We start from the raw sequence: 14215 nt of genomic DNA on the forward strand, positions 1-14215 counted from the left end.
TGGAGGTGTCAGAGCTTCTAAGAGAACACAAAGATCTGTACCAGGACACCATGGTGGAGTCATCCAGCTACAGGAACCCACCAGAGAGATGTCCCCGTCCTCTGTATTCCCGGGATTCCACACAGGAAGGTCACACCATCCCTCACCATCATCAGGTAGATGATGACAATTATTGGTAGTTGTGATTTATACACAGCATGTTTGTTACAATGAATGTTTTATTATATCTTTCAGAGTGGAATCCTCGGGGATGTTAATATTGATGTTAAAGAAGAGTATAAAGAGGAGGATGAGGAGTATGGAGTGATGGAGGAGTTTTCAGAAGGACACAAGGATATGATGGAGCCACCTAATACCAGGAACCCACCAGAGAGATGTCCCCGTCCTCTGGATTCCCCACAGGAATGTCACACCATCCCTCATCATTACAAGGTTGGTGGGATGGATCATCTAGAACATGGATTCATAGAGACAATGTGTGGATTTTTATGTGACCTTATATTTTACAGATGATATTCTCTCTCATTTTCTTGATTTAGAGTGGAGATCCAATCGATATAGAATTTGAGGTGAAAGCAGAAGAAGAAGAGGCGTATGTGAGGGATGATCAGCAGTCTATGGAGGAGGATGGAATAACGGGGTCATTTATAGAGGAGGACACTCCTACAGAGATCAGCACAGGTGGGTCATGAACACTAAATCCATTCCTCCACCCATACTGCTCACTGATTGGTCCAGAGTAGGGCGGGGACTGGGTGATATCAGCCTGTAATCCCCTGGTCACTTTCCTGAGCTGTGTTCCCCGTCCTGTATTCCTGGATTTCTCTCGGATAATCTTCCTTCTCTGTGCTGCAGACACAATTTATGTCTCTAGACTGGATTTATGGAGGTTCTGGGGTTCAGCTGGCAGCAAAATGTGGATTTTTACTCTAAGCATTGCATAATGTAGGCACCCAGGACATGTGACTGGGGTCTCCTGCCTTGTGCCTGACTCTTCCAGGGGACCTTCTCTGTTATCTGCTGGCTGTGCCGGGTGGAGGGATATGTCTGTAGTGTCTCAGACCCAAGTCACTGAGTGCAGTCTCAGGAGATGGGAGGCAGCGGTGTGGGACCTACATAGTTACATAGTTAGTCTGGCTGAAAAAAGACATTCCATCTAGTTGTACCAATAAAAATAAAAGTTATAATCCGACACCCACAGCTGATCCACCAGAAGGCAAAAACCCAGCAAAGCACGATCCAATCTGCTCCTGCAGGGGAAAAAATTCCTTCCTGACCCCCCGAGAGGCAATCGGATATTCCCTGGATCAACTTTCCCTATAAATGTTATATCCAGTTATATTCTGTGTATCCAAGAAAGAATCCAGGACTTTCCTACAGCAATCCCCCCTTATGTATTATACATGGAGATCATATCCCCCCTTATGTATTATACATGGAGATCATATCCCCCTTATGTATTATACATGGTGATCATATCCCCCCCTTATGTATTATACATGGAGATCATATCCCCCCTTATGTATTATACATGGAGATCATATCCCCCCTTATGTATTATACATGGAGATCATATCCCCCCCTTATGTATTATACATGGTGATCGTACCCCCCCCCCCTTATGTATTATACATGGTGATCATATCCCCCCTTATGTATTATACATGGAGATCATATCCCCCCTTATGTATTATACATGGAGATCATATCCCCCCTTATATGATATTCATGGAAATAATATCCCCCCTTATGTATTATACATGGAGATCATATCCCCCTTATGTATTATACATGGAGATCATATCCCCCCTTATGTATTATACATGGAGATCATATCCCCCCTTATGTATTATACATGGAGATCATATCCCCCTTATGTATTATACATGGTGATCATATCCCCCCCTTATGTATTATACATGGAGATCATATCCCCCCTTATGTATTATACATGGAGATCATATCCCCCCTTATGTATTATACATGGAGATCATATCCCCCCCTTATGTATTATACATGGTGATCGTATCCCCCCCCCCTTATGTATTATACATGGTGATCATATCCCCCCTTATGTATTATACATGGAGATCATATCCCCCCTTATGTATTATACATGGAGATCATATCCCCCCTTATATGATATTCATGGAAATAATATCCCCCCTTATGTATTATACATGGAGATCATATCCCCCTTATGTATTATACATGGAGATCATATCCCCCCTTATGTATTATACATGGTGATCATATCCCCCTTATGTATTATACATGGAGATCATATCCCCCTTATGTATTATACATGGAGATCATATCCCCCCTTATGTATTATACATGGAGATCATATCCCCCCTTATGTATTATACATGGAGATCATATCCCCCTTATGTATTATACATGGAGATCATATCCCCCTTATGTATTATACATGGAGATCATATCCCCCCTTATGTATTATACATGGAGATCATATCCCCCCTTATGTATTATACATGGAGATCATATCCCCCTTTATGTATTATACATGGAGATCATATCCCCCCTTATGTATTATACATGGAGATCATATCCCCCCCTTATGTATTATACATGGAGATCATATCCCCCTTATGTATTATACATGGAGATCATATCCCCCCTTATGTATTATACATGGAGATCATATCCCCCCTTATGTATTATACATGGTGATCATATCCCCCCTTATGTATTACATGGTGATCATATCCCCCCTTATGTATTATACATGGAGATCATATCCCCCCTTATGTATTATACATGGTGATCATATCCCCCCTTATGTATTATGCATGGAGATCATATCCCCCCTTATGTATTATGCATGGAAATCATATCCCCCCTTATGTATTATGCATGGAGATCATATCCCCCCCTTATGTATTATACATGGAGATCATACCCCCCCTTATGTATTATACATGGAGATCATATCCCCCCCTTATGTATTATACATGGAGATCATATCCCCCCCTTATGTATTATACATGGAGATCATATCCCCCCCTTATGTATTATACATGGTGATCATATCCCCCCGTTAATCTCCTCTTCTCAGTAGAGAATACATTCAGTTCCTCTAATCTCTCCTCATAGCTGAGCTCCTCCATGCCTCGTATCAGTTTGGTTGCCCTTCTCTGTTCTTCCTCCAGTTCCCCAATGTTCTTTTTGTGAATTGGAGGCCAAAACTGAACTGCATATTCCAGATGAGGTCTTACTAATGATTTGTATAGGGGGGGGATATTTCTCTGGAGTCTATACCTCTCCTAATACAAGAGAGGATTTTTCTCGCTTTAGAACCCGCAGCTTTTCATTGCTGCCATTATTAAGCTTGTGATCTACTAGAACCCCCAGATCCTTCACCATTGACCCCCCAAATCCTTCTCCAACATTTACCCCCCCTACCCCTCCAGATCCTTCTCCTCAATTGCCCCCAGATTCTTCTCCACCATTGATCCCCCCCAGATTTTTCTCCTTTGACCCCCCCTGATCCTTCTCTACCATTGATCCCCCCCAGATCCTTCTCTACCATTGATCCCCCCCAGTTATTTCTCTACCATTGATCCCCCCCAGATCCTTCTCTACCATTGACCCCCCCAGATCCTTCTCTACCATTGACCCCACCAGATCTGTATCCACCATTGACTCCCCAAATCATTTTCCACCCTTTACCCCCCCCCCGATCCTTCTCCACCATTGCCCCCCTGATACTTCTCCAACATTTCCTTCCAGATTTTTCACCACCATTGACCCCCCAGTTGTACCCCCCTAGTATGTATGATGCATGTGTATTCTTAGCCCCCCCCAGTGCAGAACCTTACATTTATCACCATTAGCCCTCATTGGCCCCATAGCCCCCCAATTACACAGAGCATTGAGGTCGGCTTGTAAGTTGGAGACATCCTGTAAGGACGTTATTCCCCGGCACAGCTTGGTGTCATCTGCAAAGACTGGAATGGGATTTATAATCTCACACCCCATATTGTTTATATATATATTAATAAGTAAGGGTCCCAACACTGAACCTTGGGGTACCCCACTAATAACACTGAACCTTGGGGTACCCCACTAATAACACTGAACCTTGGGGTACCCTACTATCGACACTGAACCTTGGGGTACACCGCTAATAACACTAAACCTTGGGGTACACCACTAATTACACTGAACCTTGGGGTACTCCACTAATAACACTGAGTCTTGAGGTCCCCCACTAATAACACTGAACCTTGGGGTCCCCCACTAATAACACTGAGTCTTGAGGTCCCCCACTAATAACACTGAGTCTTGAGGTCCCCCACTAATAACACTGAACCTTGGGGTCCCCCACTAATAACACTGAACTTTGGGGTCCCCCACTAATAACACTGAACCTTGGGGTACACCACTAATAACACTGAACCTTGGGGTACCCCATTAATAACACTGAACCTTGGGGTACCCCTCTAACCCCTTCCATACCAGGCACTTTTACCCCCTTCCTGCCCAGGCCAATTTTCAGGTTTCAGCGCTATCACACTTTGAATGACAATTGCGCGGTCATACAACATTGTACCCAAACTAAAATTTTATCATTTTCTTCACACAACTAGAGATTTCTTTTGGCGGTATTTAATCACCGCTGGGGTTTTTATTTTTTGCTAAATTAACAAAAAAAGACCAAAAATTCTGGGGAAAAAAAGTGTTTTTCTTTGTTTCTGTTATAAACATTTGCAAATAAATAATTGTTCTTCATAAATTTAGGCCGAGATGTATTCTGCTACATGTCTTTGGTGAAAATAACCCAAATTAGTATTTATGATTTAGTCTGTAGGAAAGTTATAGAGTTCACAAACTCTGGGAGATATCTGAATATTGATCAATCCTGAAGTACTGACAGCCAATCTCATTTCTTCAGATCCAAGAATGTGAGAACAGTACAGATATCCCCCAAATGTCAGAACGGTACAGATATCCCCCAAATGTCAGAACGGTACAGATATCCCCCAAATGTCAGGACGGTACAGATATCCCCCAAATGTCAGGACGGTACAGATATCCCCCAAATGTCAGGACGGTACAGATATCCCCCAAATGTCAGGACGGTACAGATATCCCCCAAATGTCAGGACGGTACAGATATCCCCCTATGTCAGGACAGATATCCCCCCGAATGTCAGAACAGTACAGATATCCCCCAAATGTCAGGACAGATATCCCCCCGAATGTCAGAACAGTACAGATATCCCCCCAAATGTCAGAACAGTACAGATATCCCCCCAAATGTCAGGACAGAGGAGGACACTGAATGGAGGCCAGTGGAGGGATTGGCAGAGAGGGGTGGAGGACACTGAATGGAGGCCAGTAGAGGGATTGGAAGAGAGGAGTGGAGGACACTGAATGGAGGCCAGTGGAGGGATTGGCAGAGAGTTAGTAAGGTGGATGAGTCTGGCAGAAGCATTCATGATAGACTGAAGAGGGGATAGCCTGCGATGAGGTCGGCCAATGAGGAGGGAGTTACAATAGTCAAGGCGAGATATAACAAGGGAGGGAATAAGTTGCTTAGTGGTTTCCGAGGTTAGGAATGAGCCTTGGGGTACCCCACTAATAACACTGAACCTTGGGGTACCCCACTAATAACACTGAACCTTGGGGTACCCCAGTAATAATATTGAACCTCAGGGTACCCCACTAACACTGAACCTTGGAGTCCCCCTTCTAACCTTGGAGTACCCTGTAACAATCGCGGCGTCAGACCCCAGCCCTTCTCATCAAACTTGTGACCGAAGGACTGGCCAATCTAATTCCGCGCTGTCACGTGCATAACAATGCCACGCCCAGCTGCTCCCTGCACAAAGATTTTCCAGCTAATGGACCACAATCTGTGTACCTGCAGCCTAAAGAGTGATTGTTACTGGGTTAGGTTAATTACACAATTAACCCTTCACACTGCCACCACCTCCTTTTGTACAGAGAAAGAGGAAACTCGGCAATATCAGTTATAACACTATGATGATTGGATAATCGTCTATATACCACGGTCACTGCAGACAGAGATATATAGAGGTTTATATATATATAAATACAGAGAGCAATAACACAGCAAAGAGATAACAGAAAGAAGTTTAGGGAGGTAGAGTACTTGCCAAAAGTCCTGGGTTACGCAGATTTAAGGTCCTGAGCCAAAAGGGTGCCTTATCTCCCAAAGTTAGTTCCGATGTTAAAAGGGAGGATTCTTCAACTTCAACCCGACCTACTCAACTTAATTTTGTGCTCCAAGCATAACATCCTTTCTAGGAACTCAGCAGGGTGTCTCCTTGAAGCAGAGAACCAATCGCCTCATTTGGGGAGGGTGTTGCAGGCGGAGACCCAAGCTAGAACCAAAATCCCTCCCAATTAATATCATGATCAATAATTTACCCTCGGTGCATGTAGCAGCCTAGCCACTAGTAGATTAATATGCAGAATGATCTGCTGAACGTTTAGATATGAAATATGACATACCTGCTTGGGACGGTTAAGGAGATATCGTTTTCTGCTCTCCTGTAGATTCCAACTAGGGGGTGCAAGGTATCAGACAACTTGTATTGAAGTGACCGATCTGAATATATTCCTGGTTTTCATGTAAGTCTTTCATATCTCCAGATATAAAATTATATGGAAAAGGGGATTTATAAATGTGAGTCCGTTTTATAGCTAGCTGGAAAGTCTTTGAAGCTCAGTGAAGGACTGGTTTATGGTTTTACAATATCTCACATTGAGAAGCTAACAGACATCCAGGCACCAGCTAGGATGGGATTTATAACCCTGGAACTCTCCCACTGTGCCTGTGATCTCTGGCATCATACACACCACATTCCTGAGAGGGGGGGGGGGAATTGGAGGGAAGCTGACTTGGGAATAGAAATGATACAAGATGGAGGATCCTAAGCAAGATGGATGACCGCGTCCATCTCTGTATGCTCATCTGCTACATACCCCACTAACAACACTGAACCTTGGGATACCCCACTAACAACACTGAACCTTGGGGTACCCCACTAACACTGAACCTTGGGGTACACCACTAATAACACTGATCCTTGGGGTACCCCACTAATAACACTGAACCTTGGTGTACCCCACTAATAACATTGAACCTTGGGGTACACCACTGACACCCCTAGACCATTCAGTGTATGAATCATTAACCACTACTCTCTGAATACGATCTTTTAGCCAGTTTTCTATCCATTTACATTCTGATTTTTCCAGCCCATAGACTTTACCTTACACATTAGCCGTGTGTGGGGAACTGTGTCCAAGTATACCACGTCCACCACCACCCCTCTGTCCAAGTGTACCACGTCCACCGCCACCCCTCTGTCCAAGTGTACCACGTCCACCGCCACCCCTCTGTCCAAGTGTACCACGTCCACCGCCACCCCTCTGTCCAAGTATACCACGTCCACCGCCACCCCTCTGTCCACGTATACCACGTCCACCGCCACCCCTCTGTCCAAGTATACCACGTCCACCGCCATCCTTCTGTCCAAGTACACCACGTCCACCGCCACCCCTCTGTCCAAGTATACCACGTCCCCCGCCACCCCTCTGTCCAAGTATACCACGTCCCCCGCCACCCCTCTGTCCAAGTATACCACGTCCACCGCCACCCCTCTGTCCAAGTATACCACGTCCACCGCCACCCCTCTGTCCAAGTATACCACATCCACCGCTACCCCTCTGTCCAAGTATACCACATCCACCGCTACCCCTCTGTCCAAGTATACCACATCCACCGCTACCCCTCTGTCCAAGCATACCATGTCCACACCCACCCCTCTGTCCAAGTATACCACGTCCACCGCCACCCCTCTGTCCAAGTACACCACGTCCACCGCCACCCCTCTGTCCAAGTATACCACGTCCACCGCCACCCCTCTGTCCAAGTATACCACATCCACCGCTACCCCTCTCTCCAAGTATACCACGTCCACCGCCACCCCTCTGTCCAAGCATACCATGTCCACACCCACCCCTCTGTCCAAGTATACCACGTCCACCGCCACCCCTCTGTCCAAGTACAGCACATCCACTGCTACCCCTCTGTTCAAGCATACCATGTCCACACCCACCCCTCTGTCCAAGTATACCACGTCCACAGTGGTAAACATACAAAGCTTTATTGAACTATGGAAGGCATTCAATCAGGGCAGTTCAAGGCACTCCGCAACATGCGGCTTGTAGAGACACTCATGGTAAGAAGGCTAACGGGGACTCAGTGGGACCTTGGCTGTGGGGTCTGACCTCAGCACAGCCCTCAGCACAGCTCTCTAGGGACAACATCAGTCTCACAGGGACTCAGCAGGACTTTGGCTGTGGGGCTTGATTTGGGTAGCGATGGCTCAAGAACTCAGGGGGACAGTCCAGGTAGCTATAATCCAGGCACGCAATGGGGCAGTTCAAGCAAGGGTAGTCTGAGCACACAATAGGGGCAGTTCAAGCAAGGGTAGTCTGAGCACACAATAGGGGCAGTTCATGACAAGGGCGGTCTGAGCACACAATAGGGGCAGTTCATGACAAGGGCGGTCTGAGCACACAATAGGGGCAGTTCATGACAAGGGCGGTCTGAGCACACAATAGGGGCAGTTCATGACAAGGGCGGTCTGAGCACACAATAGGGGCAGTTCATGACAAGGGCGGTCTGAGCACACAATAGGGGCAGTTCATGACAAGGGTAGTCTGAGCACACAATAGGGGCGGTTCATGACAAGGGTGGTCTGAGCACACAATAGGGGCAGTTCATGACAAGGGCGGTCTGAGCACACAATAGGGGCAGTTCATGACAAGGGCGGTCTGAGCACACAATAGGGTCAGTTCATGACAAGGGCGGTCTGAGCACACAATAGGGGCAGTTCATGACAAGGGCGGTCTGAGCACACAATAGGGGCGGTTCATGACAAGGGTGGTCTGACCACACAATAGGGGCAGTTCATGACAAGGGTGGTCTGGGCACACAATAGGGGCAGTTCATGACAAGGGTGGTCTGAGCATACAATAGGGGCAGTTCATGACAAGGACGGTCTGAGCACACAATAGGGGCAGTTCATGACAAGGGCGGTCTGAGCACACAATAGGGGCAGATCATGACAAGGGCAGTCTGAGCACACAATAGGGTCAGTTCATGGCAAGGGGGTTCTGAGCACACAATAGGGGCAGATCATGACAAGGGCAGTCTGAGCACACAATAGGGTCAGTTCATGGCAAGGGGGTTCTGACCATACAATAGGGGAAGTTCATGACAAGGGTAGTCTGAGCACACAATAGGGGCAGATCATGACAAGGGTGGTCTGAGCACACAATAGGGGCAGATCATGACAAGGGTGGTCTGAGCACACAATAGGGGCAGATCATGACAAGGGCGGTCTGAGCGCACAATAGGGGGCAGTTCATGGCTTCTAGGGACACTCACGATAGGTGGCTTGCAGGCACTCTGCAGCAGGTGGCTTCCAGGAAGGTAGGCGGCTTGCAGACACTCATGGTTCTGGCAGGGATGTCCTGGCTCACAGCAGGCGACAGCAGGGAGGGCAAAACTCCTCAGCACACAGCAGAGCGGGTAATCCGGGCCCCAGAGTATTAGGCAGAGTATCGTGGGGCCAACAGCAAAGCAGTTCTAGCCCAGAGAATTAGCAGAGTAACAGCGGGTACTCCCAGTCCTGGAGTATTAGCAGGGAGGAAGCGGATACTCCCAACCCTGGAGTATTTAGCAGAGGGGCAGCGGGTACTCCCAACCCTGGAGCATTCTGCAGAGTGGCAGTGGATAATAGTCCTTACCTTTGGGGGGGTCTCCTGCAGAGTGCTCAGCAGGAATGACTTCGGAGGTCCAGTCCCCACCCGGACCTCCAAATGGCTTGCGAGTCCAGCAGTGGCGGAGATAGAAGACATATAACTGGTTCCTGCACTGGCCTGGCAAAAGCCAGGATGCTTCCCAGTTGCCCCGGCAATGTCCAGCCCAGTGCCGCTTTGCCAGGGCAAAGTGGCATGCCCCCTTGACTCAGGCCTTTGTCTCCTGGTGGGCGCAGAGCACAGAAAAGTCTTGGGCCAACACTGTACCTGCCAGGGGGCGCGCATCGACTGGTTGGCGGCCCCACTCTGGAATCTCTCAGCGGTGTGTCACCCCTCCTCGGCTATGCGGCCCTAGAGGTGTGAGGGCCATCGCAGCGGTCACTTCCCCCCATCCTGCACGGTCTGCCTTCAAAGGCCACATCAAGATGTGAGGAGGTGACAAGGGGCAGAGGGGTGAGGTGACTCCCTCATCCTGTGCAGCCTATCTTCAAATCAATCACCCCTCTGTCCAAGTATACCACGTCCACAGACACCCCTGCACTATATACTCTGTTGTACATTATATATTCCTAACCCCTGCACTATATACTCTGTTGTACATTACATACTCCTGACCCCTGCACTGTATACTCTGTGTTGTACATTACATACTCCTGACCCCTGCACTATATACTCTATGTTGTACATTACATACTCCTGACCCCTGCACTATATACTCTATGTTGTACATTACATACTCCTGACCCCAGCACTATATACTCTATGTTGTACATTACATACTCCTGACCCCTGCACTATATACTCTGTTGTACATTACATACTCCTGACCCCAGCACTATATATTCTATGTTGTCCATTCCATATTCCTGACTTCTGCTCTCTCCCCTCCCCCCACTTCTATATATACACATAATATGGATTCTCTTTTGTTCCCCCATTTCCTACCAGCTGGACATTTTATATCGGATGATGTGATTGGAGCACAGACTTTTACATGGTGATAATAATGTGATAACATCCTCCAACTTTGGACCCTTAAACAGATAGTGATAATGAGGGAGGAGCCAATACCCCAATGATGGTGGTCTTCAGTATCAGTCCAGTCTTCATCTTGGTTGTTCTCCCCCATCCTCACTCTCTGACCTCTGGTGGGGCTCAGCCCCCCTGTTCTTCATGACTAAATCATGGACTAAATAAGGAAGTGCAGTACTTCTTGTGTTGGGAAGATGGCGATGAGTGATAGAGGGGGTGGGGACCCTCATCCTATAATCCCCTCATCACTGTCCCTCCTATAAAAGTCAGTTCTGGTTGTTTCCTCACTCTCTGACTAAGGTCCATGAATAAAGAAATGACCTGGTAGGAGATTAGAGGAGCCATTTCCTAGTTCCCTTGAGGGTGGAATTGTAAGCTCCTCAGAGACCAAGCTGCCTGATGTGGACGGAGTCCTGGTTTGGGGGAACCAATCAGCTCCTGTCTAGTAATCCTCTTTGTCTTTGTATTTTAGTCCATGGCCGGGAGATGAGGAAAACCTCCGAGGATTGTCTCACTTTGTCTCCAGACTGGAAAGTAGAAGATGAGGACATCACACAGTATAGTCCAGGAGAAAACCTGGCTCCCTCCAATGTCCATCTGGCACCACCCAGTGTAGATGGACCATCGGATTCCTCATATCCTGAGGAACCTCAGACTGTGCGGGACCGGGCCGGCCTTCCAACAGGGAAGAGGTTCTCCTGTACTATGTGCGGGAAATGTTTTTCAGATAGGTCCAGTCTTCATAAACATCAGCGATCTCACACGGGGGAGAAGCCATATTCCTCTTCTGAGTGTGGGAAAGGTTTTTCATTGAAGTTCGATCTTTGCAAACATCAGAGATCTCACAAAGGGGAGAAGCCATATTCCTGTCCTGAGTGTGGGAAATGTTTTTCAATGAAGTCCAATCTTTACAAACATCAGAGATCTCATACAGGGGAGAAGCCATATTCCTGTCCTGAGTGTGGGAAATGTTTTTCTCAGAAGTCCAGTCTTTACACACATCAAAGATCTCACACAGGGGAGAAGCCATATTCCTGTCCTGAGTGTAGGAAATGTTTTTCAAAGAAGTCCAGTCTTTACAAACATCAGAGATCTCACACAGGGGAGAAGCCGTATTCCTGTTCTGAGTGTGGGAAATGTTTTTCAATGAAGTTTGATCTTTGCAAACATCAGAGATCTCACACAGGGGAGAAGCCATATTCCTGTTCTGAGTGTGGGAAATGTTTTTCAATTAAGTCCGATCTTTACAAACATCAGAGATCTCACACAGGGGAGAAGCCATATTCCTGTCCTGAGTGTGGGAAATGTTTTTCACAGAAGTCCAGTCTTTACACACATCAAAGATCTCACACAGGGGATAAGCCATATTCCTGTCCTGAGTGTGGGAAATGTTTTTCACAGAAGTCACATCTTTGCACACATCAGCGATTTCACACAGGAGAGAAGCCGTTTTCCTGTCCCGTGTGTGGGAAATGTTTTTCACGGAAGTCCCATCTTTCCAGACATCAGAGATCTCACATGGGGGAGAAGCCACTTTCCTGTCCTGAGTGAGGGAATTGTTCCTCACTGAAGTCCTGCCTTCCTGTACATCAGGGGTCCCACACAACCCTGGAGGTGTATTAGTGCCTTGAGTGCGGGAAATGTCTTCTAGATGAATGTTGCTGGACATCCCAGCTCTCATGTGGGGAAGAAGCACCCCCTGATATACACCTCAGATATACTCCATGGCTGATCTTCATCATGGAAGAAACAGTTGATAAGGAGATGAGAGGCCCCCAAAGACATGGATGAAGTGCAGTAAATGTCGGGGTGCAGAGTGGTCAGTAGATCCTGGAAATGAAGGACACAACTTCAGCCCTTCTTGGGTGTCGGAGTTGCGTTTCCTGATAATGATATAGCGGGTTACAGAGCTAGAAGCCGGGAGAGCCCAGATCTCGTTATCGGGGAACTTTACACAGACAACAAGAACTTCTGAAGTTGATGTCCTTCATTTCAAGGCTCTACAGAACAGTGGTGACCCCGAAGCATCTCTCTGTCTTCAGTCCATCCTTCTCCCATCCCCCAACAGGAGGGAAGGAGAACTCCGCCCCAAACTAGGGGGGAACTTTCCTCTCATTATTTCCCTTGGCTTCTGTGTGGGTTTGGGTGGTTGGAGGAGTGCGGCACGAGACGGAACACAGCTTGTTGTTTTATGTCTACATATGGGGTCTGGGTAGAGGGGATCCACCGGAAAATATTTCTACTCTTTGATATTGTGCAAATCGTTTCTGTTTTCACTTTGAAGGGCAATATTATGTGTGGTTTGTAAAAGGGATTGGCCCAATAGATACCGCCCCACTTAGAGAATAGATGAACTAATATGACCAGCATTCATTCAGCCATGTCACATGTTGGGATCTTTTCTACTATACTTTGTTATAATAATGGAACACATTGTGTATTGTATTGTACACCAATAATAATGACTCCGCCCCCACATTCCAGACAAGGGATCTCCCTGACCAATCGGATTCCTTCCTTTGTTATTTCCTGATTCTATGATTACAATCTTGTTAGAAGTAAAACTATAATAAAGAATTGATTGAGTGAAATGAAATGTGTGTGTCGGGGCCATGATGGGGATCTTTGGGGGCCAAACATTTCTCACAGGAGACACTTTACAAGCCTTTGCAGGTCATCCAGTTTCTGGTTCACCATGAATAATGGCCCAGAGTGCAGGGGTCAGGAGACTACTTCATACAGCCCTGCAAACAACGTGCAGTGGTCAGGAGTATGTGATTTACCTCCCAGAGTACAGAGTGTAGTGGTCAGGAGTATGTGATTTCCATCCCAGAGTGCAGTGGTCAGGAGTATGTGATTTACATCCCAGAGCACAGAGTGTAGTGGTCAGGAGTATGTGATTTACATCCCAGAGTACAGAATGTAGTGGTCAGGAGTATGTGATTTCCATCCCAGAGTACAGAGTGTAGTGGTCAGGAGTATGTGATTTCCATCCCAGAGTACAGAGTGTAGTGGTCAGGAGTATGTGATTTCCATCCCAGAGTACAGAGTGTAGTGGTCAGGAGTGTGTGATTTCCATCCCAGAGTGCAGAGTGTAGTGGTCAGGAGTATGTGATTTACATCCCAGAGTACAGAGTGTAGTGGTCAGGAGTATGTGATTTCCATCCCAGAGTACAGAGTGTAGTGGTCAGGAGTATGTGATTTACATCCCAGAATATAGAGTGTAGTGGTCAGGAGTATGTGATTTCCATCCCAGAGTACAGAGTGTAGTGGTCAGGAGTAGAGATGAGCGGATCGAACATGGCGAAGTGGAATTCGTTTCGAAGATTGGGAAATATTCGATTCGCGACGAATC

General features: G+C 46.9%; 1 protein-coding gene across 1 annotated transcript in view; it reads left to right on the plus strand.

The window, feature by feature from the left end:
• LOC149461946 (uncharacterized) overlaps positions 1 to 13436 on the plus strand; it is a 61822-nt gene extending 48386 nt beyond the window's left edge. Inside the window, exons 5-6 of the mRNA XM_089677760.1 lie at positions 546 to 681; positions 11333 to 13436. Of these exons, the coding sequence (XP_089533886.1) occupies positions 546 to 681; positions 11333 to 12411 (1215 nt within the window). The 3' untranslated portion in view covers positions 12412 to 13436. The remainder of the gene's footprint in view (positions 1 to 545; positions 682 to 11332) is intronic.
• The last annotated feature ends 779 nt before the right edge of the window (positions 13437 to 14215 follow it).

Source organism: Staurois parvus, unplaced genomic scaffold (genome assembly GCF_062004578.1).
Source record: "Staurois parvus isolate SC_StPar_1 unplaced genomic scaffold, SC_StPar_1.0 ptg000191l, whole genome shotgun sequence".
Lineage (NCBI taxonomy): Eukaryota > Metazoa > Chordata > Amphibia > Anura > Ranidae > Staurois > Staurois parvus.